The sequence below is a fragment of the Heteronotia binoei genome, chromosome 10 (assembly GCF_032191835.1).
Source record: "Heteronotia binoei isolate CCM8104 ecotype False Entrance Well chromosome 10, APGP_CSIRO_Hbin_v1, whole genome shotgun sequence".
Classification (NCBI taxonomy): Eukaryota; Metazoa; Chordata; class Lepidosauria; order Squamata; family Gekkonidae; genus Heteronotia; species Heteronotia binoei.
The window spans coordinates 73,770,656-73,797,883 of record NC_083232.1 but is presented as its reverse complement, the minus strand read 5'-3'; the positions used below and the strand labels follow the sequence as shown (position 1 = coordinate 73,797,883).

General features: G+C 43.4%; 1 protein-coding gene across 5 annotated transcripts in view; it reads right to left on the bottom strand.

Annotated features, from left to right (window-relative positions):
• TRAK1 (trafficking kinesin protein 1) overlaps positions 1-27,228 on the bottom strand; it is a 114,494-nt gene that overhangs the window by 74,276 nt on the left and 12,990 nt on the right. For 3 of the 5 annotated variants that reach the window (XM_060247515.1, XM_060247521.1, XM_060247523.1), the window contains exon 2: positions 15,463-15,657. Coding sequence is in view for 2 of the 5 variants with exons in the window: in XM_060247513.1 (XP_060103496.1) it covers positions 456-519 (64 nt within the window). In the remaining 3 variants the exon portion in view is untranslated. Of the gene's footprint in view, positions 1-455; positions 746-15,462; positions 15,658-27,228 lie in introns of those variants that run through there. The other 2 variants (XM_060247513.1, XM_060247522.1) reach the window with 2 other exon arrangements.

Here is a 27,228-nt window from a genome sequence, read left to right as displayed (position 1 = left end):
CCCAAAATATAAACCTGATGATTTCAGATGGAATAAATGCTTTAATCATTTCCTGCAACAAAGACATGAAACCCTATTTTATGCTGTGCCAGTGTGTTACATTTTATATTATTCATACACAGCCAGTCCTATGGAGGCTTCACATTGCAAGCCAAAACCATCTTTTCTTAAAGCAAACGCATGTATTTAAGCACATACTAGAGCTATTTATACAATAAGTATTGGTCAGTAATTTCCCTCTGCCGAAAAGTACATACATCCTGATGCCACTCCCACAGGCCACAAGCCCTACAGCAGTCTCCTGATGCATGCTTTTAATGTATGCAAAGAAATGCTAAAAACTGTCCGCCTTAGCTGAACAACCATATCCTCCAATCGTGCTTTAGAGGACAGAAGCACTCCTATTAGAAGCTGCAGCCAGTAACAGATACAATAAAATAAAAGGGTATAATTACCATCTGTACATTCTTCATAATACCAGTCCAGTTCATAGTAATCCGCTTCAATGAATTTCTGCATAGTCAGTTATCTCCTTAGGAAATACAGGAGAGATTGCACAGAAAATTCTACAGAGGTCAAGTAAAACGCAGCCATGCCTCCCTGCCTTTACAGAAAACCACGCTGCAAAGGAAAGCAGAGACTGCTGAGAAAACGACAAACATCCTTATTTAGAAATAGGAATCCCAACAACAGAAATTGATAGAAAATATTAAGAAATACCCCCCTCCCAACTTCAAAAGGAGAGAGGCTGCTGAAGCAACGGTACCAGTGGCTGTCCTAATAAAGAAGGTCTGCACGGGAGCTGAGGAAGGGAGTTAACAAAACCACCCTATCAAAAGGCTCAGGCTCTGACGTTAGGGACACACACCACCACTTGGTGGTTCCTAACTCATTCCTCTCCCATTCTGGTCCCTTGCATCTCTTTCAGTCTAATATGTTACCATGGAGACTCGCTGGCTCCGAAGGAGATGCAGTGATGGAGGAAATGCATCTTGCCGTTTGTTGCTACACTCACTAGTGCATATCTCACAGAAAAGAGTCTAACAGAGAAAAATGCTTCCTGTTGTTACCACACAAATATTGCCCCTAAGCATTGGATGCACAATAGCATCCATTTTTGATATCTCATATTTGCACGTATCCAGAATATATACTGAAATATAATACTGTTACACAGAGGTTTGGAAAAAAAATGACCAGACCCAAAAATGTTGAGCCAAGCTACTGCCTCGTCTTTCCCATGTGCTGCTATAATCAAAATTATTACATTTATAATCCAATAACACTATATATTTCTTAAACAGCAGCTCATATTGCCATGCCCTTTGTCTGAACTCTTACCCATTTTCCTTTTTCTGTGAACTAGTGACCTTTTGGGGGGGGGGGAATCAGAGTCTATAACAGAACACAGAAAGGATTATAAGCAAACTACAGCCATTTTGAATAACTAAAGACACTTGGCTGTTTCTGTACATTTGTTAAGTATCCTCCATCTTCAGATTCTCTCATCTTATCTCACATTCCTGACAATGCAACCTTTCTGTGGCTTGAAGTTAAAATTACTAACACATAAAGGTGAAGCTGCATTTTAAGAGTGATTTAGACAAAATTGATCTATTTCAGAATAATTTTAAATTCTGGTAGCAGATCAGTAAGCATATTTTGCTGGTCCAAACATTAAATTTTTCACCAACAGCTTATTTATAAGTCCTACATGAACACTACATTTGACTTTTTCCCTAAAAGCCACACAAATATAGAAGCCTGCAGAACTGTTATCGCTGTGGTGGAGAGGGGCTTAGAAAACACAAGCAGTTTGTAAATGAGAATTAGATGGCGAATTAAAAGGAGCCCTTTGCCCAACTACAAAGGTCTAAAATGACAGCATTGAAATTAACTCCTGACCTTAACTACACAACTCTGGAGAGAAATGGCTGGAGGAGAGCAGCACAGAGAGAATTATGCAAATACAGAAAGGAGTAGAACATCAGTAACAATTTACCGTTTATTGGATTTCAGAGTTTTGAACTTTTGCTCTTAAGGGGGTTGTTTAATATCAACTTAATAAATGTTGTATGCTTAGTCTTTGCAAACCTTCCTGTCAAATTCAGGATACTCAAACTGTGTAAAATGTACCCATTAATTTCTAAAGAACAAAGCCAGCAACAAACTTGCATTTGGAGTCATTTGTAATCATCATGCTATGTTGTCAGGAAGACAACAAAAAAACAACCATTAGCATAAAATTCAATAAATTTGAGGTCTCATCTTTTCATCTTATAAAGTGCCACCAAGCTGCTGCCAACTTATGGCAACCTCATAGGGTTTTCAGGGCAAGAGACAAGCAGGTGGCTTGCCACTGTCTGCCTCTGTGTAGCAATCTTATTTTCCTTGGTCTCCCATCCAAATACTAAACTGGGCCAACCCTGCTTACCTTCTGAGATCTGATCTTATCTTCTCACAGCATGTGCCAATGCAAGCTACGATATATTAACCCTGACCCATGACTCACTCTATAACTTGATACAGATGCCCTTGTAATTGTAGGTGTATTTAGGCTAGCAATGATCACTTGAAGACCAGAAATACTTCATGGTAAGACAACTTCAAAAGATAGCCAGTTCACACAGACACTACCAAATCTCCTCTTTCATATGACTGCACTCTGTGTTGTTAAAATATAATGTTTGTAAAGAGCCTGTACAAGTCAGTCAGGAGGACTTTCACTATGCCAGCACCATTTGATGCCTGGTGAAAAGACTTCCATACAACTGGAGGAACATCTGTATGAGGAACTGCTACATGTAAACATTTTTGGCAGCTTTCTTGTGGGATAACTAACAAGTTAAGAAGGAGAACTGGTTCCAGAGAATGCCAGAGACTGACAAGACCCTGGGAACCTGACATGGCCAGACACAAAAACTGGCTCTTCTATTATGTTGTTTTTTGGAAAGGTTCTCAACTCTCATGCCACACTCATTTGGTAAATATAAGTCTACAAGACACGTAAATCCCACCCTACATCCATGCTTATCTATATTCCAATAGTACAGAGATTGCAGCACGTAAGGCTAGCAAAGTTATAACACACCTGAGAAGGGAAAGAGACAAGGGTTATTATGCCATTTAAGGTTTTGAATCTCGGACAAGGGTTGTACTTGGTCAGACACAATAAGCACAAGTCAGGGAAGTGCTGGCACCTTTGGACCTGACTGGTAGCTGCCTGTGTTTGCGAAGTAATGGTGGGCATAAACCATTCCAAATACTTTTCCCACACTGCTGGCCCCAGAAACACCAAGAGAACTTTAGGGGTCTGTTTCAGTTGACCGGGCAAAAAGCTGAACCTATATGCAGAATAAAATGTCTGGTGTACCCTGTTGGGCACAGGTGCTAGGAGCTGCCTTCCCCAGGTAAATTCTACCTTTTAAAAAAGCAGCTGCCAAGCCACATAATAGCAAATAAACAAATCTGGAAACTATGCTTCCCACTCCCCAATCAACTTTTTGTCCAGGTTACTCATTTTCAACTAACCCCTCTGCTGCATACAAATGCAAAACGGACATCATAGACACTGATGGCAGGGCAGAATCACCATGGCTAAGCAGATGCATCAGTAGCCAAGTGTTCAAAACATTCAAAAATAGACTTTTAAAAATGTGTGTAAAGCTTATCCTTAAAAAAAGCAATCTGTTCCTTAGAAACCAGATTTACTATTTCTACCACTTATGTTTGGGTTTCCAGCCAGAGGGAAAGAGAGAGAGCTTGGTTTGCCATGCCAGTAGTACCATACATATGTATGTAACATGCTGTGCTGAAGACCCATCTTTGCATGCTCCAGCTGAATACCAGCTCAAAATTAAACTTCACCTTGATTCTGAAAACAGAATTAAATACTCTACAGAGGTCTGCAGAGCAGTGTTTTTTTTTTTTTTTTGCAGTATACTATTAGAAGAGTTTAGCCATCCATAGTATCCATAGGCCTAAACTTCCCCAGTTTAGATTTTCTCCCAGTATGTGTGTGTGTTGGGTGTGGGAGCTGGGAAATTTAGACTGCTGGGTGCAAAGGTTACATGCTTCATGGACCAGAACGAGTTGCTAAGTGAAGGCAAGTTTTTGTTTTTGTTAACAACAAAACAACGGAAGAAGTTGGCTGTGCTCTAAAGAGGGAGAGAGACTGTAGAGAAGCTTTTGAAGAGAGACTGTAGAGAAGCTATTAACCTAAAGAATTTTTGCTTTTGTTGGAGAACTGAAGAATTAAAACAGTAAATGTCAAGTAACAATATCAAAGGGCATTTTTATTCATCCTGTGTGAAAACTGGACATTGACTTCCTTTTAAAGTAAATTCTACACACAGTCCTTTCCAACCATATGGGCAGCTTACTAAAATATCTGCTCATATATTATGGAGCTTTGGAATTAAACTGAAGCTTTCATGTTGCATGAATTACAATATAAATACACAGAAGAGATTACTACATTAAAGGAATTAAATGACTTGGCAATTATGTTCTAGCTTAAGCACTGGCTACCAGAACACTCTCAGAAACTACCTGGAAAACAATCATGGAGCTTTAAAAGGCTGAAGGATGGAAGCAGAGCAAAACAAGCATTTATTTTGAAGGATCAGCTCAGAAATGTTAACTTTTGAATCAATGTATAAACAAATCTTGTCTATATTGTAACAAGAAAAACACACAGACTTCAGACAGCAGTAAACAAGAACCACATAAAGCAGCAGCACAAAATGTATGCTACCAAGGAAAGTTACTCTGATGAAAATAGTGAATTAAAAACACAAACACCCCCACACAAAGAGGAGGCCTAGCTTCTGATAGGCCACACCACACTTTATACCTCTGCAACAAGTTTCAAATTCACCAGATACAGTTGTAACTGGCTTGATTTATGGATTGATTTTACATTTATATTTCATCATTCTTCTAACATGGATGTATGATGTACTTAGGGCTCCCATGCAGGTACTGACCTGACCTTGTTGAAGCAAGGTTGCCATTTCATGTCCCTTCTGGCAACACTCTAGGAACAAATCTCGTAAAGCACAAACTGGTTGAGACTGGTTTGATAGGCTGTATTTGTGAACAAATCTGCTTGGGAGGAAGGTAGCTGGAGGAAATATGAGGAACACAGATCTCTGCAACCATCTCCAATGAAAGAGAAAGGTACAAATATAGTATTGGATCTGTTCCATACCTGCATAGAGGATTTTGTTTGTGAGGACAACAAAGAACTAATGATTAGACTACATGATCCATCAGCAGAAGGCACTGACAATAGCAAGGAAACCTTTTCCCCAGGGTTGTGGGACCAAGGGTAAAAGGATGAACAAAATAAATCTGACTTGCCCATTAGTACCGCTCCACTGCGAGGAGGTGATTTTGCCTTCTTTCCCGTATATACTGCAGCCTCCTGACCCCATATGACTACTAGTCTTCCTGGGTCCTGAAACTTTCCTTGGGTCAGATAGTAACGGCTAAGTTATGGAAGCACCATTATCAGCCAATGCAATGTGCACAATGTCCTGATCAACCAGAGACATCATAAACTCAACAGACCAGGTAAATTTATGGTCAGCTGGATGAGCATGGAAATATCTTCCCAAAGGACAATGTAAACATACATGTCAGTGACAAGGCATTTAACTAAACAGACAGTTCACTACTTTTACTCAACCAAAAGTTACTTCACAAATAGCATTGGGGATGCAGAATACTGGGCTATAGTGAGAGGAGCATGTGAGAAAGTTGTGCCCATAGAAGAAAATGTGGCTGAGAATTACCTGAAAGGGCTGGATTGCAGCGTGGGCAGCCTAACGGATGGCCAAAGGCAGGAGCCCTGGGCAACCATGTTGGCCAGGCCTGTGTCATCCAAGCAGGATCAGCCTGGTTGGCCAGTTTGAATTTTGGTAGGCTCTACACAACAGTGACGTAGAGCCCGCCTGGGGTCCAGCAATGTGATTTTCATTGGCTCCCCACTCACCCTTCTTTTTTTTAGAGGTTTCTTGTGGGTCTATAATTTTGCTATCACAGACGGCAGTTTTGTGCATCTGGGCAGATCCTTTTGGGGAAATGGGCCTGCATGTCCACCTCCTCTCTGGTGGGGACTCTCTTAATAGGTCTGAAGGTTTGAGCCAACACATGGGATTCCCAGCTTAGGGACCATCCTCAGACTCACCCTAGGTGGCAAATTGGAACCACTGGGTGGCAGCTGCTCTTGTGATACCAATATTTGTAATTCCCAGGTTTTTCCCCAGCAGACGGCCTGCAGGACATTGTGATCAAGTGGCAAGCAGGTCACTCCATTTTCCAGGATCTGCCCCCTTGCTTCACCAATGCTTCTGGGTCTGTATTCAATAAAAGCTGTGGCCTGGTTTTGTTGGAGCAAGAATCTACATAAACCCAGTCTGACAGCTACAGTATGACAGCTGGTGATCTAGCTGCCAGGCTAGGTCACAGTGACCTGATCAGCAGACCGGCTTGAGCCGGCAGAAGCCAAGTGATGCAATCTGCTGAGTCAGCATGGCCAGGATTGGCTGCTTGGACTATATATGATCTGTGTGTGCATCACACAGGTCTCTCCCTGTGAGATGGTGGTTAGGCGAAGCACTTTGTCCGTGGAGGTGATATTGTATAGACTGCACAAGAGAGCACTTGTCGTGTATATATGTTAATACACCTTTTGGCACTAGTTGCACGCGTCTGCCTGATTTTCTTTCCTGAAGCCCTGTGTCGGGCAAGTCATCTCCCTCACTCTGCTACTCCCGCTCCGACAGGGTTATGGGCCCAGCACGCTTCCGCTGCGGGGAGGAGAGAGTTGAGAGTTGAGCTGACTGTGAGTTTGGAAAGAGCCGGAGGCGAGGAACGCCGGTGAAGGACACAGAAGCACCACCGTTCTCTGTTTGAGAGCCAGAGGGACGTCGGCAGCCAGCTGTGAGGAGGAGTCGGCACGATGGCTCAGCAACAGCTTGGAGTAGCCGTTGAGAAGCTCACCTCAGCCAACTACGCGGTGTGGAGCCTGAGAATGCAACACTACCTCAAGCGTGAAGGGCAATGGCTGTTCGTGAGTAACCCCCCTGCTGACTTATCTCCTGCCGAGACTGTGTTATCGGATAAGGCACTGGCCAACATAGTGCTATCTATAGGAGATGACCAGCTGGTTTATGTGCGAGGGAAGGACACTCCCAAGGCTGCCTGGGACGCGTTGAGTGCGGTGCATGTTAGCACCACTGCTGGTTCCCTCATGGCCTTGACAAGGAGGATGTTCCGCACCGTTATGCCGGCTGGAGGGTGTGTGAAAGATCACATCAAACGGCTAACGGACTGTTTCGTTGAGCTGGAGGCAAGAGGCAAGACTGTAGCTCCAGACGACAGAGTGTACATTTTGCTGTCGTCGTTGCCACCTGAGTACACTCCCCTGATAACTTCTCTGGAGACGGTGGACGTAGCGACCCTGACCATGGAATACGTCTGTGCCCACCTGCTTGACTTCCAAGAGAGAATTGCGGCCGTGAGCTGTCCGGGGGTGTCGGCCGGGCAGCGTGCTGTTATCGGTGTGTCCGGGAAGACAGCCAAGAATGAGCCAGCTTCTGCTGCTGGCAGGCGTCCGAAGGTGGAGGAAGTGGAGCCGACTGCGTTTGCAGTCCGTCGCTGCTATGGATGCGGGTCGTCGCAGCACCTGCTCCGAGCTTGCCCTGAGAGGGAGAAGAGGCGGGGGCGTGTGCGGCGAGAGCGGAGGACCGCCAGCCCGTGTGAGGAAGCAACCCGGCTGGTCACGTCTGCAGTAGAGAGCACAGGGTCTGCTTGGATTTTAGACTCCGGGGCAACGAGCCATCTCTGCTGCGAGAAGGAGTTGTTGAAAAACATTGACAGTCCTGAGCATAAGTATGTGAGATTGGCTGATGGGACCACTGCCAATTCTGTTTGCTCAGGCAATGTGGAATTTCCTGCACTGAAATGTATGTTGCAAAATGTGTTGTATGTACCCTCACTGCAGTCTAACCTGTTGAGTGTTAGCACACTGTTTGACCAGGGATACCAGGTGAGATTTGAGAAAACCTGCTGCAAAATCCTGGGAGGTGGGGGAAAGTTGCTTGTGACAGGAAAGAGGGAAGGTAAACTGTATGTGGTCCAGAGTGATTGTGCCCAGGTGGCTCAGGTGTCGAATGAGCCTGTGCACAATAATTGTATACATTTGCTCCATAGGAGACTTGGGCACTGCGGATTTAGGGCGTTAAAGAAAACCCTGGAGCTTGTGCCTAGTTTGAAAGTAAATCCTTGCAAATGTTACTTGGATTGCCAGGTCTGCAAGAAGACCAAAAGCAAGGCGTGTGCTGTTGCTAAAGAAAGCTCAAGGGAAAGCACACGAGCCCTGGAACTAGTCCATTTAGACGTTATTGGCCCATTGCCAAAGAGTCTGTCGGGGAGGAGATACTGCTTGGTGGCCACCGACGACCACACGAGGTACGCGTGGGTTTTCACCATGGTGCATAAGTCTGAGGTGTATAAGACATTCACCAAGTGGGTCAAAGCAGTGGAGAGACAATTAGGGGTTAATCTCCTAGCTGTACAAACCGACAGAGGGGGGGAATTCTTATCTAACCAGATGAAACGTTGGCTGGAGAACAAGGGCATTGCCCACCGTCTGACGAACCCGGCAACGCCCCAAGAACATGGGCTATCCGAGCGAACAGGCGCCGTGTTACAAACATTAATGCACAGCATGCTCGAGGATGCAAAGCTGCCAATTCGTTATTGGGCGGAAGCGATGCATTGCTCGGCATACGTACATAATAGGGTTTGGTGTAAGCCTGTAAATGATTTGCCTTATAAGCGGCTATATAACCACTGCCCAGATTTGAGCTTTCTGAGGGTATTTGGAACCCAAGCCTGGGTGAATATTCCTCTGAAACATAGAAGGAAAGGAGGTGACCGGGCAGTGAGCCTAACCTTTCTGGGCTACCAGCCAGAAACCAAATCATATCGCTTTTGTGATAAGCGGGCGAAGCTAACCTTTAGTAGGTCCGCTGGATTTAGTGAGTCCAGCTGGGCAAGATTGCACTCTACGGAAAGAGACCTGGGAATGCTGCCAAGTACTGATAAGAATGTTGGAGCGCAGCCCAGAAGCCCAGCCCAGGAGGTGGCACCCAGTGGGGCTGGAGAAGGTGAGCCGAATCCTGGCACAGGGCCACGGGTGTCGGCTAGAGCCACAAAAGGCATCCCTCCTGATAGATACGGGTTCCCAAGTGCAAACCAAGTCAGCACCCCTGAACCGGAAACATACGAGGAGGTGCTGAAGCTAGATAGTAAAGAAAGGCTAGCATGGTTTGCCGCAATGCAGAAGGAATATGATTCCTTGCTGAAAAACAGAGTGTTTACTGAGGTGCTAAGGCCGGGCAACCGGAACATTATCTCCTGTAGGTGGACCTACCGGTTAAAGAAAGACGCAAACGGAGCCGTGCAACGAAAGGCCAGGTTAGTGGCCAGAGGGTTCAGCCAAAGGAAGGGAGTGGATTATCAGCAAGTGTTTGCCCCCACTTTAAAAGCTGAAACCCTCAGGGCAGCATTGTGTAAGGCTGGAAGTACGGGGCAACAAGCCCATCACTTTGACTTCGAGACAGCCTATTTGAACTCCCCCTTAGACCAGGAGCTGTTTATGGAACAAATCCCCGGTTTTGATGGTGGGAGTGGTGTGTTAAAACTGAACAAAGCCTTGTATGGTTTGAAACAAGCCGGACACGCATGGTACAAGTGTTTGAAGTCAGCATTAATGAAAGTAGGATTCAACCAGCATCTGGCAGACCCTTGCATGTTTAGCAGGGTGGTGGGAGAGTCCAGAATGATAGTCCTCATCTTTGTGGACGATCTGATTGTCTTAGTGGACTCCAACCAACAATTAGCATGGTTTCAAGAAACAGCCAGTAAGCTGTTCACTATCAAGCACCTGGGGCCAGTGAGCTACTACTTAGGGGTGGAAATAGCGAGGAGGGCCGATGGTTGTTTTGAACTGTCCCAGAGTAACAAAGTGAGAGCGCTGCTAGCTCAGTATGGTATGAACGAAGCTAGCAGTGTGCAAACACCCATGACCACAGGTTATAGCAAGGAACCTGAAGGTGAGATATTCAAGAATGTACCATTATACCAGTCCCTGATCGGGTCCTTATTGCACCTAGCGTGCTGGACCAGGCCAGATATCAGCTATGCGGTACATATATTATGCCAGAAAAATGCTGAACCCCACCACAAAGATTGGGTGGCGGCTAAAAGAGTACTACGTTACCTCAGCGGCACAATAGAACGTAAGCTATCCCTCAGAGTAGGAGAAAAACCTGAACTACGCGCCTATGCTGACGCAAGCTGGGGGGACCGGCCCAAGGCAAAATCAACCACAGGAATTGGAATATTTCTGGGAGATGCCCTAGTAGTATGGAAAGCCACCAAGCAGACCCTGGTGGCATGTAGCACGTGTGAGGCAGAGTACGGTGCCATAAACGAATGTGTACTTAACCTAGAGTGGGCAGTACAACTGATGAGGGACTTTAGCATACCTGTAAATTTGCCAGTTTCAGTATATACTGACAACTCAGCAGCCAAAGAACTGACGGAGAACCAAGCTGCTCGAGGGAAAAGCAAGCATATACTTATCAGGTACCAAAATGTGAAGGAAGCAGCGGCTAAAAACCTCATAAAAATAATAAAGTGTACATCGGATGAGAATGCCGCTGATATATTCACGAAATGTTTAACTGCAAGTGAACATGAAAACTGTGTAAAGTGTTTGGGTATACTGGGTTTAAATAGATTAGGAGGTGTGTTGGAGCAAGAATCTACATAAACCCAGTCTGACAGCTACAGTATGACAGCTGGTGATCTAGCTGCCAGGCTAGGTCACAGTGACCTGATCAGCAGACCGGCTTGAGCCGGCAGAAGCCAAGTGATGCAATCTGCTGAGTCAGCATGGCCAGGATTGGCTGCTTGGACTATATATGATCTGTGTGTGCATCACACAGGTCTCTCCCTGTGAGATGGTGGTTAGGCGAAGCACTTTGTCCGTGGAGGTGATATTGTATAGACTGCACAAGAGAGCACTTGTCGTGTATATATGTTAATACACCTTTTGGCACTAGTTGCACGCGTCTGCCTGATTTTCTTTCCTGAAGCCCTGTGTCGGGCAAGTCATCTCCCTCACTCTGCTACTCCCGCTCCGACAGGTTTTTATTCCAAAAAACATTGTGTGGTGTGTTTGGGTACTTCTGCAAGACCTCTTCTTACTAAGCCCTACAACTGCAATCATTCTGTCAGTGAAGACAATCCAGGGGATGCGATCTTTTGTACAACACTGTAGGTGTTGAACATATTACTCAAGTGATTCATTCATTTCATTGAAACATACTGCATGGTTTGATAACATCTATTTTGCATGCCCTTATTGGTTCTCACAGAATGACATGGGGATACAGCACAAAAGGGATGTGCGCATAAGCTCAACAGTTTAGCTGGTCTGAGAAAAACTGCTAAGCATGAGAATGTGGGCAATCTTCTATGATATAGCTCTTTCAAGGGAAGGTTTAATGACAACATTAATACTGTTTCCATAGAGAGACCACTTCCTTCATGCTGTCATATTAATGTGTCCATAAGGGTAGATAGAGCAATCTTATTGCCGATACAGTTTCAGCCAAGATTCATAAACTGATCTGCATAAATACATTTTTATAAATATGAACATAAAAATGAAATCACAGATATCAGAAATTCAGTAGAGTTTTGATTGGAGCACTATGCAATTAAACAACAGAAATGAAAATATTGTGCTATCAAATTAATTTGTGTGTTTTAGCCATCACTGAAGACATGGCTAACCAAACCCACATGACAGTAGTTAACTAAGATATCTCAAGCACAGCATACATGGCTGACATATGAACACGATAAACTGTATTAAGAAATCAGGATCCTAATGTGGAATCTCACCACCATGTAAGGAATGTTTCCTTATCAACATTTTGGAAACAAACAAGCTGTTTTGTTGTGCAGGATCTTTTTCTGGAAGTTTTTAATAACAGAACTCCTGAATGTACATTTGATGTAGGGTAAGCCCCAAAAATTCTGTGGCTGCAAAACGGCTGGATTATTTCTCCAACATATAATTCTATCCAAATCTTCCCAATAATACTGTAGATGAGGCCACCAGGTGGCAGATTTCAATGTTACAAGGAACATAGGGCTTCTACCAAGAACTGCACCCTACCTGCATCAATAATGTATCCATATTCTGAGGTCATTACCTATGCCAATTCCCCACACCTGCCCCCCTGCCATTGGCTCTGTCAGATGGGGATGGAGAAAATGCATAATGGAGCATCACATACCACATCACCACCACTGAGCAACCTCGGTGGGAAGGGCGGGATATAAATATAAAAATAAATAAATAAATAAATAAATAAATAAATAAATAAATAAATAAATAAATAAATAAATAAATAAATAAATAAATAAAGCTGAAATTGTACTAGATGTTCTGAAGGAGGAAACTCAACACAGGGCTGCTGGTCTTGGTGCAGACCTACTTGCAAGCTTTAGTTCTGCATTAACTCTTTCCAGCACTGTGAACCAGAGCAACAGAAACATCTTTTTAAACCACAAATCAAGTGACAACTGCCTAAATTAATTCCAGCTATTGTGAAGAACAAAGTATGTCATATCCTTGCTTACAGTCAAGCTCTAACTGCTTCTTCAAACAGAAACTCCTATAAGATTTACATCAAGCATTCTTAAAACCAACATCATGCAGGGAAAGGGATCATCCAAATCCATAAGGCAAAGCTGAGCCCCATGACCATGACTCATTTTCTACTGGGAAGACACATTAGGATGGCAACAGCCCTGGTGTCATCTACAGGTCCCAAATAAACCCTCCCCAATGCATCATCCATGACTTAAAGGCTCTCCTGGAAGAAGATTCTTCATTTTCATAAGCTAGGAAGGGGTGGAGAAGGCCTGATCTTACAGAAAGCACCCCAATATGAACTACTCACAAGAAACAAGCAACCACTCATTAGAGATATGATAGAATAGCCACTGCAACACGTTACTTGTCAATCATATCTATTTACTCAAGCAGCATTGTCACAATATCCAACATCATACCATACCACCAAAGGCTCACTCACCTGCATGAAATCTAAAATATGATATACGTTATCATTCGCCACAAATAACCATCTGGCCAAACTGGACTGTTTCTATGCAAGAGAATAAATGGATGCTATTCAGACATGCAAAGGGGAAACAGAAACCCCCAGGGGAAAGGTATTTCAATTTTCTTGACATTCAATTACAGGTTGAAAATTACTATTCTTCAGGAATAAAGTTCAGAAGGGAGTCCCCAGAGTTAGGTTTACCAGAGTTAGGCTTACTAATAACTGGCAAACTCCTGATAATTGTTTGTGATGCTCACAAAGATATTGAAGAAGAAGATATTGGATTTATATCCCCCGCTCCACTCCAAAGAGTCTCAGAGCGGCTCACAATCTCCTTTACCTTCCTCCCCCACAAGAGACACCCTGTGAGGTGGGTGGGGCTGGAGAGGGTTCTCACAGCAGCTGCCCTTTCAAGGACAACCTCTGCCAGAGCTATGGCTGACCCAAGGTCATGCCAGCAGGTGCAAGTGGAGGAGTGGGGAATCAAACCCGGTTCTCCCAGATAAGAGTCCACACACTTAACCACTACACCAAACTGGCTCTCCAAACGAACACTCATTTGATTGGTGGGTGGAAGCAGGCAAGCAAAATGAAGAGGTGGCAATCTTTGTTTTGGGGCAAGTGCCTGAGTGTCACCCTAGTGTGATGCTGGCAGTTCCAGGTTGTGCTCAAATTGTTGTCACTGTACAGTGACAAAGACTGCTGTCCACCCACAGTGTACCTCCCTCTCATCTTCCACTGGTCGTCAGGCTGTGCCTAACAACCCTATCCAGAGTGGACATGCTAAAAGGGGATGTTCAGAACCATATATAGATTTGATGCTATGTCCATAGAATCTGGAATTGTTCCCTCATACCAGCAATATTCAGTTTGTATCCATATAAGCACACAACCAGTCCTTTGGATGAAAGGTAACATTTTATGCATTTGATGAAGTGGAAAGCTAACACTACAATATATTTGTTGGCCTGTAAGGTGCTAAAAGATCTCTGACTCTATTCAAACATCAGAAAACAAATATCTGTTTATAATGGGTACAAATCCAGCTAAAGATTGGCCATGCATGATTCCTTCCATCGTGCAGGGGACATGACTGAACACAGATAATTCATAAGTCTTAAACTCCATTTTCCTGTGATTTCCAGCCTTGTTTCTGGTATCTGAATGAAGCATAGCTATTTGAAACAACAAACTATATGCACTGATATTTCCAGTTTCACAGAATGATTTACCATAGAGAGTTTTTCATAGTTGATTACAATCATTCTATTTACTATAAAAAGCTAATGAGTGGCAAAAGGAGAATTTCTAATCTAGAAGAGTACATCCCAGATAAGAGACACTAAACCAGAACTTCCAGATGGATAAGTAGATAAGATACAGTTTGCAAAGAAAAGGTAATTAAAAACCTTCCCCAACCAGTTGGAGAAAGTAAACGTAAGACTTCTGCCAAAGCCATATAATTAAATTTAAATAGCAGAATGTTATAATTTTACACCTAAAGCACAATTTGACATACTATTTCCAGGGCTTTTTTAAAAACAAAAGCCCAGCAGGAACTCATTTGTATATTAGGACACACCCCCTGGCACACAGCCAGTCGGAACTGTGTTCCTGCTCAAAAGAAGCCCTGACTATTTCATTATATTTAACCATTAGGGAAACCATTTACTGGTTCTTATAACATTATTCAGCCATTTATTCCGCCTTTATACAAATTCCACAGGATTTTGAGGGTATTCTAATTTGTTTTTAATTGGTGTTTGACTCCCAAGGCTGTTGATGCTTTTTGGTCATCCTTTATGATGCAACTTCAGTTGCAATTCTTAACACATGCTGCAGAAATCCCACTGAAGGAATTCAGGAATGCAGCCTTAGTTGCTCACCCAAGCCAAAGGTAAACTACAAACTTGGGTAGAGGCCAACATACGCAAGGTATGCTCAAGACACTTTTAATTGGGTGGAAAATCTCATATGCACGGCCCAGCAGAAAAGCCTGCCAAGTAATTTTTTAAAAACTGATTGTCTGTTATATATAGTCACACACAAATTGCATTCACAGAAGGACCAAGTGTAGGTTCATGATTGGTATCGTAAAGCTATCAGATTTCAGACTGACCTATCTCTTATGCTGTCTTCTTTTCCTCAAGAATAAATGCTATACTGAGATACCTTGGCAGGAGGTAGGGCAGAGGACACAAGATCTATCTCACAGATATTTGACATGCATATTTGGACTTACGAAAGTATTTCAATGTCTCTTCTATCTGCTCAGTTGTTAAGTCAATATTGGCATCAGGAGAAATGAGAGGTGTATGAAGCCAGTCGTCGTGGTCATAACCATAGATTGTATCTGCTCTTAGCTTGTAGTGGGGCAGCTGCTCTTCCAGCAGGCTGATGATTTCAACTTCGGGAAGATCAGTACTATTGCACACATCTAAGAAGAGCAAAGAGACAAAATAGGATTTGCATTTAAAGTTAAAACTAAAAAACAAACAAACTCAGAACACTTTTGGTTTAATATAAGCCATGTCACCTAACCGCTGTGCTTCAATACTATCAACATTTCATCCAATACAAGCAGCAATACTATGATTGTGAACATTTAGAAAGAAAAAGAAATAAAGCATTTAGCATGAAAGTTTGGGGCATTAAATCTCTGGCACCCAGTCATAAAATCATTGCGTTCATCATTTTAATCCTCACTTCTATACTCAATAAACTTGCCCATGGGTGGTGGTTTTGCAGTCCAGAGCTGAGACTCCCTGGAAGAACTGCTGTTTGTATCTATTTAAATTATCTATTTTTGTAAAAAGATGGATAATCAAACTGGTTAATGAAGCACTTGCAAGTATTATCCCTGCAGTCTACTGTTAAGCTATAAAACAGAGCACTTAAACACTTTATACAAAAATAAATGTACTTTTCTAATGTCCATCTTTTGATTTTGCCTAAGGCTTACACAATGGTCTTATTTCATAATCACAAAACCCAAACAAACTCCACCCCATAAAACAAATTATGACTGGCATTATTGATCTTGTGTACATATTTAGATTATTTGGAGATACAAAAAAATTAGAAACCGGAACACTAAAGGTAGATTTTGAACAACAGCCTGTAACCTAGAAAAAATATCATTACACCCCACAATATTCACTTCCAAGTAAATATGCAAATCAGAACACCTTTCCCAACTCGATGAAAAAGAACTTTATCCCAGCTTCTTCCTGAAACTGCTCTCAAGGCACCTTACAATAATTTAAATAATTCAAGGGAATTCTGCCCTTGGCTAAAAAAGCCTGTCCAATACTACTGCCAAAGACAAGATACAACTCATCCCACTCAACAGGCCCACCCTTTCTAATAACACCGCTGAAAGACAAAGGGATAAAAACTATCTGGCCAAACAACTCAAGTACAGATTTCCATTCACATGTCCTCTAATGCATTCCAATACAATTTGGCTTTACAGCAGTTCCTGACTATCTGGAGAGCAGGCACCCTCTTAACAATCTCTGGAAGTCTGTTTCATAGCACAGGAGGCTGTGTCTCTCACATCAGGAATTTGTCTGTTGTAAGGGTGGTCTGTGGAACCCAAAAACCTAATCCAATCCCCGTGAAGAAGACATCTTCCGTCCACAAGAGCAGAGATCTAGAAACTGATCTGGGAGTGGAGAAATGAAACCTTGGAACATGTTTTGCAGGATCAAATTTGTTAATGAACCAGTTTTGTAAGTTACGCAAGTGTAGTCTAGCTAGAGGTATAACCACTCTGGTGGAAGCAGGTGCTGGATGGACTGAACAGACTGCCATTTCCCCCATATAAAGGTAATGGCCATAGCTTTAACAGTTTTACTCCTATCTTGAGGCAAAAAAGCCTTAGCATGCATGGAACTAAGGGAAGCCTCAATAAACTGAATTAGGCATGAGGGTTCCAAGCACGATTTTTCCCTGTTAACTAGCAGCCTTAACCTGTGACAAGAATCAAGTCCACACGAGCCCTTAGGAGCTCCCTAGAGGATGTGACAATAAACCAGTCCTCCAAATAGTGAAAAATAGTGCTGCCTTGAGTTCTTGACAGTGACCACCACCATGCACTCTAGTTTCCGTGACTAGGCCAAATGGGAGGGCAGAATACTGTATGTACTTGAATGTACTTGAATCAAAGGCATTTTCTATGTGAGGGCTAAAGGGCAATGTGAAAATAGACATATTAAAGATCTAGCACTCCAAACAAGAGTATGGCATAAGAAATTCAGTAAGAGATGAAAGACAGACCATTCTAAAAAACTTGTTTAATTTCCTTAAATCAAGGATAGGTCAATGACCGCCAACCTTCTTGCCAATGAGGAAAAATCTCAAATGAAAACTCCATGACTGGAGATCCATGGGAACTCTGTCACCTGCTCTCTTTTCCCAAGTGCTGCTGAAGCTCAGGAAAAAGGTTGTCAATGGCTGCTGAAGCAACGAGACACGAGAGTAATGAGGTAAATTCTAAAAAACAACCATTATGAACTATAGTCAGAACCCAACTATTGTAGTTGATCTGCCATTCCCCATAGAAGTGTGCTAGTCTGTCCTTGAAATGAGGCCTTCAGCGTGAAAACTAGTGATAGTTAGAACTTCTACAACTGCTGAAGAATACATTTTACAGAAAGTCTAGATGTTTATTCTTTATCTGATGGAGTTGAAAGATATTTGATGATATTGGATTTATATCCCACCCTCCACTCCGGATCTCAGAGTCTTAGAACGGCTCACAATCTCCTTTATCTTCCTCCCTCACAACAGACACCCTGTGAGGTAGGTGGGGCTGAGAGGACTCTCACGGCAGCTGCCCTTTCAAGGACAACCTCTGCCAGAGCTATGGCTGACCCAAGGCCATTCCAGCAGGTGCAAGTGGAGGAGTGGGGAATCAAACCCAGTTCTCCCAGATAAGAGTCCACACACTTAACCACTACACCAAAGAGAGTGACAGGTGGGTGAATAAAAAGTTACAGGAATTCTGCCTGACTTTATATGAGTTTTCATATACAGTGGGAATTGACTGGTGTTGATGATGGTTCTTGCCGAACTAGTGCTGTGAAGCCAGTAAGGCCCTCTAAAACTGGAGGTACCAGTTTTAGAGCCCTGAGAGTCCAGATAAAGGCGACTCACTATCTTGTCTTTTGGTTTATTATTAGTTGTAATGACATCTATATACAGTGCCTTGGCTATTCTTGTGTGAAAAACAATTTTATTAGTAACATATGGTAGCAAAACTATATCTACAACTTATAAAAACTTAAAGTAAAAGAAAAAACTTTCTACCCCATATCTTACTTTTCCCCTACCCCTCCCCCCGTTACTTGACCCCCGCCAGTGTTATTTACTTAAAGGAAACAAATATTAAAGGTACGCTTAACTATTAAAGAAAAAAAACCCCAAAAGTTATATTCTTATTTTAAAAACCTTAATCATTATCAAAGATTGTCCAATGTCCTTTTATTTTCCACTCTTTTTCTACGTATCTTCTGAATTTCTTCCATTCCAACTTAAAAAGTTCCAAATCATAGTCTCTTAATTTTCTTGTTAATTTGTCCATTTCACTCCATGACATAACTTTTGTAATCCAATCCCATTTCTCTGGTATTTTTTTTTGCTTCCACAGCTGCGCATACAATGTCCTAGCAGCTGAGAGCAAGTACCATATTAAAGTTCTGTCTTCTTTTGGAAATTTTTCCATTTGTAATCCCAGCAGAAAAGTCTCTGCCACTTTATTGAATTCATATCCCAAAATCTTAGAAATCTCTTGCTGAATCATTTGCCAAAACTTTTTAGCCCTTTCACAAGTCCACCACATATGGTAGAAAGAACCTTCGTGCTTTTTACATTTCCAACACCTATCTGGCAGATAGGTGTGCCTTGGCTATTCTTAATATGTGCTAGCCATACAGATGGAGATCCTCATTTGGAGAGATGGTGGTAGAGTCCCCAACTCTATCATCTGGGGAGGTTCAGAATGACTCTTGGAGCTGCAATATGACACTACTGTCACTTAATCTTTAGGGCCAGTGTCAGATGATGCTGGAGGCATAAGAGGTAAATGGTCCTCTCGATGCCTCAGATCTCCTGAGGATTGTCTGTATGCCAGAATGAAGGGTGCAGGATGGTGCAGTTGATTGTAAAAATCTAGTCACTGCTGGAGGTAGGTGGGATATATGTAGAAAGGAGGCAGATAAGTCTGCAGCCACAAGACAGGCATAGTCAGTTTTGACCGGGGGGCGGGGGGGCGCGCTAACTGTTCTCCACCTGAAAGACAAGTTTGTTCCTCTTTCATCTCAGAAACTGACCTGTCAGGTGAGTCAAGATGGGGCGAAGGGGTACCAAAATGACTCCTCAGAGGATGGCACAGGAGGAAGAGACAGTTTGGTGTTTGGATGTGGTGACAGTTTTTCTTATGTTTAGTATTATTCAACATCTTGAAGGGTGGTTCCAAGGAACTGTGGGCTGGATCTGAAGCAGCAGGCAATGGTGAAAGATGGTGTCTTGATTCCAAGGTTGGAGGAGTAGCTGTTACTCTCTTTGGATGAGGGTAAGGTTTGCCCATTGTCAGAACCATTAAAACCAAGCACACTGATGGTGAGCTGGAATGGGGTTCCAAGCTCTGGAACCAAGGGGGCTGATTATACCCGAGAAGGGCACGCTAGAAGGTTTTGCACTTGGAATCAATTTGGATGGCTCGGATGAAGTGAAGGCCTTATTCCAAATGGTGGCCTTTAGAAGGAACACTACAGTGGAGTATGCCTTTAGAATGTACCTGACAAATTCTGTATGTGACCATATTGTGCAACTCTCCCAAGAACATGTCATGCTTTTTGCTTTGAGTCATTTTGGTTATTTCTTAAAGAAGGCTTTGGAAGCCATAGTATGTGTTTTGAGCCAGTCAGCTGCTTCCTCCTCTGAGGATGGGGAAATAGCAAACTCAAGCCTTGCACTGCTGGAATGTCCACCTGAGCAGCTGAACCCTGAGGCAGAGCCAGCGAAAGAAATATCAGGACAGTTTGGATAGGCTGTAATTGTAACTGTAAGGGAGTAACAGTAGAATCATAAGAACATAAGAGAAGCCATGTTAGATCAGGCCAATGGCCCATCCAGTCCAACATTCTGTGTCACACAGCGGCCAAATATACACACACACACACACACACTGTCGCTAATAGCCACTGATGGACCTCTGCTCCATATTTTTATCTAACCCCCTCTTGAAGGTGGCCATGCTTGTGGCCGCCACCACCTCCTGTGGCAGTGAATTCCACATGTTAATCACCCTTTGGGTGAAGAAGTACTTCCTTTTATCCGTTTTAACCTGTCTGCTCAGCAATTTCATCGAATGCCCACAAATTCTTGTATTGTGAGAAAGGGAGAAAAGTACTTCTTTCTCTACTTTCTCCATCCCATGCATTATCTTGTAAACCTCTATCATGTCACCCCTCAGTCGAGGTTTCTCCAAGCTAAAGAGCCCTAAGCGTTTCAACCTTTCTTCATAGGGAAGGTGTTCCAGCCCTTTCATCATTCTAGTTGCCCTTTTCTGAACTTTCTCCAATGCTATAATATCCTTTTTGAGGTGCGGCGACCAGAACTGCACACAGTACTCCAAATGAGACCGCACCATCGATTTATACAGGGGCATTATGATACTGGCTGATTTGTTTTCAATTCCCTTCCTAATAATTCCCAGCATGGCGTTGGCCTTTTTTATTGCAAACGCACACTGTCTTGACATTTTCAGTGAATTATCTACCACGACCCCAAGATCTCCCTCATGGTCAGTCTCTGCCAGTTCACACCCCATCAACTTGTATTTGTAGCTGGGATTCTTGGCCCCAATGTGCACTACTTTGCAATTGGCCACATTGAACCACATCTGCCACGTTGAAGCCCACTCACCCAGCCTCAACCGATCCCTTTGGAGTTCCTCACAATCTTCTCTGCTTTTCACCACCCTGAACAATTTAGTGTCATCCGCAAATTTGGCCACTTCACTGCTCACTCCCAACTCTAAATCATTTATGAACAAGTTAAAGAGCATAGGACCCAGTACCGAGCCCTGTGGCACCCCACTGCTTACCGTCCTCCACTGCAAAGACTGCCCATTTATACTCACTCTCTGCTTCCTATTACTCAGCCAGTTTTTGATCCACAAGAGGACCTGTCCTTTTACTCCATGACTCTCAAGCTTTCTAAGGAGCCTTTGATGAGGAACTTTATCAAAAGCTTTCTGGAAGTCAAGGTAAACAAAATCTATCGGGTCTCCTATGTCCACATGTTTGTTCACCCCCTCAAAGAAATGTAACAGGTTAGTGAGGCAAGATCTTCCCCTACAGAACCCATGCTGAGTCTTCCTCAATAACCCGTGTTCATCAATGTGCCTACTCATTCTGTTCTTGATAATGGTTTCTACCAACTTTTCCGGTATTGAAGTCAGACTGACTGGCCTGTAATTTCCCGGATCTCCTCTGGAACCCTTTTTAAAGATGGGGGTGACATTTGCTACCTTCCAGTCCTCAGGAACGGAGGCAGATTTCAATGAAAGATTACAGATTTTTGTTAGAAGATCCACAAGTTCAACTTTGAGTTCTTTCAGAACTCTCGGATGTATGCCATCTGGACCCGGTGACTTATTAGTCTTTAATTTGTTATTAGTTGTAGGACCTCCTCTTTTGTCACCTCAATCTGACTCAGGTCTTTCAACACCCCTTCCAATATTAGTGGTTCTGGGGCGGGCAAACACTTCTCATCTTCCACGGTGAAGACAGAGGCAAAAAATGCATTCAGCTTCTCAGCCATTTCCCCATCCTCCTTCAGTAATCCTTTTACCCCATGGTCATCCAAGGGCCCCACTGCTTCCCTGGCTGGTTTCCTACTTCTAATATATTTGAAGAAATTTTTATTGTTGGTCTTTATGTTTTTTGCAATATGCTCCTCATAGTCCCTCTTTGCCTGCCTGATCACAGTCTTGCATTTGATTTGCCACTGCCTGTGTTCCCTTTTACTAATCTCACTTGGACTGGTCTTCCACCGCTTAAAGGAGTCCTTCTTACCTTTTACAGCTTCCATTACTTTGTTTGTTAACCATGCTGGCCTCTTCTTATACCTGTTTGTGCCTTTCCTAACTTGTGGTATGTATTTTATCTGAGCTTCTAGGATTATAGTTTTAAATAGTCTCCAAGCTTCCCCAAGGGTTTTGACCGTATTTACCTTTCCTTTCAGTTTCCTCCTCACATGCCTCTTCATCTCAGAGAATTTACCCCTTTTAAAGTTAAATGTGGTTGTGGCGGTCTTTTTGGGCAACTCCCTATTTATACAAATGGTGAAATCAATAACATTATGGTCACTGTTCCCAAGCGGCGCAATCACTTTTACATCTCTCTCCAAGTCTTGGGCATTACTTAGGACCAGATCCAGGATCGCCCCACCCCTGGTAGGCTCTGAGACCATCTGCTCCATAGCACAGTCATTGAGAGCATCAAGAAACTCAATCTCTTTCTCTCGACCAGAACACATATTGACCCAATCAATCTGCGGGTAGTTAAAATCACCTATTATGACACAGTTTTTACGTTTAGCCGCTATCTTTAATCCTTCCATCATATTATAATCGTCCTCTCTCTTTTGATTTGGTGGGCGATAACGAACTCCCATAGTTAAATTTCCTTTTGGGCCCTCTATTTCAACCCAAAGCATTTCTAAAAGGGAATCTAATTCTCTGACCTCAGTCTTACTGGACCGTATACCCTCTCTGACATAGGGTTATACGGTCCAGTTAAGACTGAGGTCAGAGAATTAGATTCCCTTTTAGAAATGCTTTGGGTTGAAATAGAGGCCCAAAAGGAAATTTAACTATGGGAGTTCGTTATCGCCCACCAAATCAAAAGAGAGAGGACGATTATAATATGATGGAAGAGATTAAAGATAGCGGCTAAACGTAAAAACTGTGTATAATAGGTGATTTTAACTACCCGCAGATTGATTGGGACAATATGTGTTCTGGTCGAGAGAAAGAGATTGAGTTTTTGATGCCTCTCAATGACTGTGCTATGGAGCAGATGGTCCTCAGAGCCTACCAGGGGTGGGGCGATCCTGGATCTGGTCCTAAGTAATGCCCAAGACTTGGAGAGAGATGCTAAAAAGTGATTGCGCCGCTTGGGAACAGTGACCATAATGTTATTGATTTCACCATTTGTATAAATAGGGAGTTGCCCAAAAAGACCGCACAACCACATTTAACTTTAAAAGGGGGTCAAATCTCTGAGATGAAGAGGCATGTGAGGAGGAAACTGAAAGAAAGGTAAATACGGTCAAAACCCTTGGGGAAGCTTGGAGGACTTCTAATTTGCGCCTGTCTCTCCTGCCCTGCACGTGGAACAGGTAGCACTTCCGAGAAGGCTACCTTGGAGGGTCCTGGCCTTAAGTCTCCCACCTAGCAGCTTAAATTTCTCCTCAGGACCTCATGACTGCATTTCCCCACATCGTTGGTGCCAACATGCACCACGACACAGGCTCCTCCCCAGCACTGTCTATCAGCCTATCTACTACACGCATAATGTCCGCTACCTTCGCACCAGGCAGGCAAGTCACCATACGGTCAATACGCGGTTTTGCCACCCAGCTGTCTACTTGCCTAAGGATCAAATCACCAACTACCACGACCCCCCCTCTCCCCCTGCCCAGGGATGGTTCCTTGGCGCGAAGGATACCTGCTCACCAACCGAAGAAGAGGTCCCTTCTGAGGGCGCATTCCCCTTATCCTCAGCAAGGTGCCCTGTTCCCTCTCGACCCTCACACTCCTCTGGCAGCAACGGGGCTGCCACGTTCAGAGCGGGGCTCATCTAATACGCCCCCGAGAGTCTTCCCCAATTGCCTAACTGACCGTCTCTGCTTCTCCAGGGCAGTCACCTCGGCCTCAAGGGTACGAACTCGTTCCCTGAGGACCAGGAGCTCCTTACATCGAGCACACACCCAAGACTTCTGTCATGTGGGCAGATAGTCATACGTGTGACACTCAGTGCAAAACACTGAATGCCCCCCACCCCCCTGCTGGCATTCTACCTTCATTATATATATATATATATATATATATATATATATATATATATATATATACTATATATATTATATATATATATAATATATATATATATATATATATATATATATATATATATATATATATATATAAAATATATATATATATAAAATATATACAGTCCTCTTTAAATGCTGTTGTTTACGTGGCTCCCCTTCTGAAAGGTCAACTTACCTTATTGGGAGAACAAGGAAATCAGGATCTGGGTTCCTGGTCCTTAGGAAGCCCCTAGGCAAAGAGCCACAGGCCAAGAGCCCTTTAGCTCTTGCTCTTGTCCTTCGGCTCGCGCCTTTGGCAAGGCGCAGCTTGAAATGCAAAGAGGGTGGAGCAGACCACTCCTAAGCAATCATCAACAATCACTCTCAATCACTTTCACCTTTAGTCCACTCACCCAAACATACAGCAGTTCCCCAGCTATCACAACTCAGCCTTTTCAGCAGTCACACAAGCCTCAGAATGAAGTCTTTCAAAACTCAGAAATTCTCAGCAACTTCTCCAGCTGTCTCAGCTTATCAGAGCTGCTCTGCTCTGTTCTGCTCTTCTCAGGCCTCTCTGAGAAATCATAGAATCATAGAGTTGGAAGGGACCTCCAGGGTCATCTAGTCCAAACCTCTGCACAATGCAGGAAACCCACAAATACCTACCCCAAATTCAAAGGATATTCATCGCTGTCAGATGGCCATCTACCCTCTGTCGAAAAACCTCCAAGGAAGGAGAGTCCACCACCTCCCAAGGAAGCCTGTTCCACTGAGGAATCGCTCTAACGGTCAGGAAGCTCTTCCTAATGTTGAGTCGGAAACTCTTTTGATTTAATTTCCACCCATTGGTTCTGGTCCTACCTCCCGGGGCCGCAGAAAACAATTCCACACCATCCGCTATATGACAGCCCTTCAAGTACTTGAAGATGGCAATCATATCACCTCTCAGCCGCCTCCTCTCCAGGCTAAACATCCCCAGCTTTCCTCATAGGACTTGGTCTCCAGACCCCTCACCATCTTTGTCACCCTCCTCTGGACCCGTTCCAGCTTGTCTATATCCTTCTTAAAATGTGTTGCCCAAAACTGAACACAATACTCCAGGTGAGGTCTTTCCAGAGCAGAGTAAAGCGATACCATCACATCACGTGATCTGGACACTATACTTCTGTTGGTACAGCCCAAAATTGCAATTGTCTTTTTAGCCACCGCATCACACTGTTGACTCATGTTCAGCATATAATCCACTAAGACCCCTAGATCCTTTTTGCACATACTACTGCTAAAACAAGTCTCCCCCATCCTATAACTATGCATGGGATTTTTCCTACCTAAATGCAGAACTTTACATTTATTCCTGTTAAAATTCATTGTATTGATTTTAGCCCAGTTTTCCAGCCTGTCAAGGCCATCCTGTATCCTGTTTCTGTCTTCTACTGTATTTGCAACCTTTCCCAATTTAGTATCATTGGCAAATTTAATAAGCATTCCCTCTATTCCAGGGCTGGCCAACGGTAGCTCTCCAGATTTTTTTTGTCTACAACTCCCATCAGCCCCAGCCATTGGCCATGCTGGCTGGGGCTGATGGGAGTTGTAGGCAAAAAGCTACTGTTGGCCACCCCTGCTCTATTTCTTCATCCAAATAATTTATAAAGATGTTGAACAAAACAGGTCCAAGGACAGATCCTTGAGGCACTCCACTTGTCACTCCTCTCCAAGAGAATGAAGAACCATTCACAAGCACTCTTTGGGTCCGATCTGTCAACCGGTTACAGATCCACCTAACGGTAACAAGACCCAAACCACATTTTACCAACTTGTCAACAAGGATAGTATGTGGAACCTTATCAAAAGCCTTACTGAAATCAAGATAAATGACATCTACAGCATTCCCCTTATCCAGCAAGATAGTCACTTTCTCAAAAAAAGAGATCAGGTTAGTTTGACATGACTTGTTCTTGAGAAACCCATGCTGGCTCTTAGAAATCAGATCCATTCTTTCTAAATGTTCCAGGACCGACTGATGATTTGTTCTAAAACCTTTCCAAGTATAGACGTCAAGCTGATGGGTTAGTAGCTACCCAGATCCTCTTTTTTTCCTCTTCTTGAAGATGGGGACAACATCTGCCCACCTCCAATCTTCCGGCACCTCTCCTGTTCTCCAAGAATTCTCAAAAATAGCCAGAGGCTCAGAAATTATATCCGCAAGCTCTTTTAGCACCCTTGGATGCAGTACACCTGGCCCTGAGGACTTAGTTTCATTTAAAAAAACTAGGTGTTTATGTACTACCCCTATGCTGATCCTAGGTTGGAACTTCATGCCCTCCCTCCTTATATGTTCTGTTTTTACCATGTTGAGCACCGTTTCCTTCAGAAGAGGAGGAAAAGTAGGAATTGTGCAGTTCCGCTCTCTCTTCATTACCCGTTACAATTTCACTTTCCTGCCCTTGCAATGGACCTACCATGTCTTTGCTCTTCCAATGACTGCTGTTGGTGATGTGAGAACCTAAAAGCAGACTTCCTGCATATTTTCTGGGGACATCATAAAGAGAAGAAAAAAAATACTGGAACAGTTGACAGGGTACAAAGGAAATGACAGGAGTTAATCAGTAAAGAGTATTATCATATTTAGAAGGTCTGGTAGAGGATGTAGATACAGTAAAAGTGATAAGCCTTTTCTGGCAAAAGGTGCCTTCAAGTCGCAGCTGACTTATGGAGACCCCATAGAGTTTTCAAGACCAGAGACATTCAGAGGTGGTTTGCCATTGCCTGCCTCCATCTCACAACCCTGGTATTCCTTGGAGGTCTCCCATCCAAATACTAGCCAGGGCTGACCCTTCTTAGCTTCCAAGATCCAAAGTGATAAAGCTAGCCTGGGCTATCCAGGTCAGTAAAGACTAAT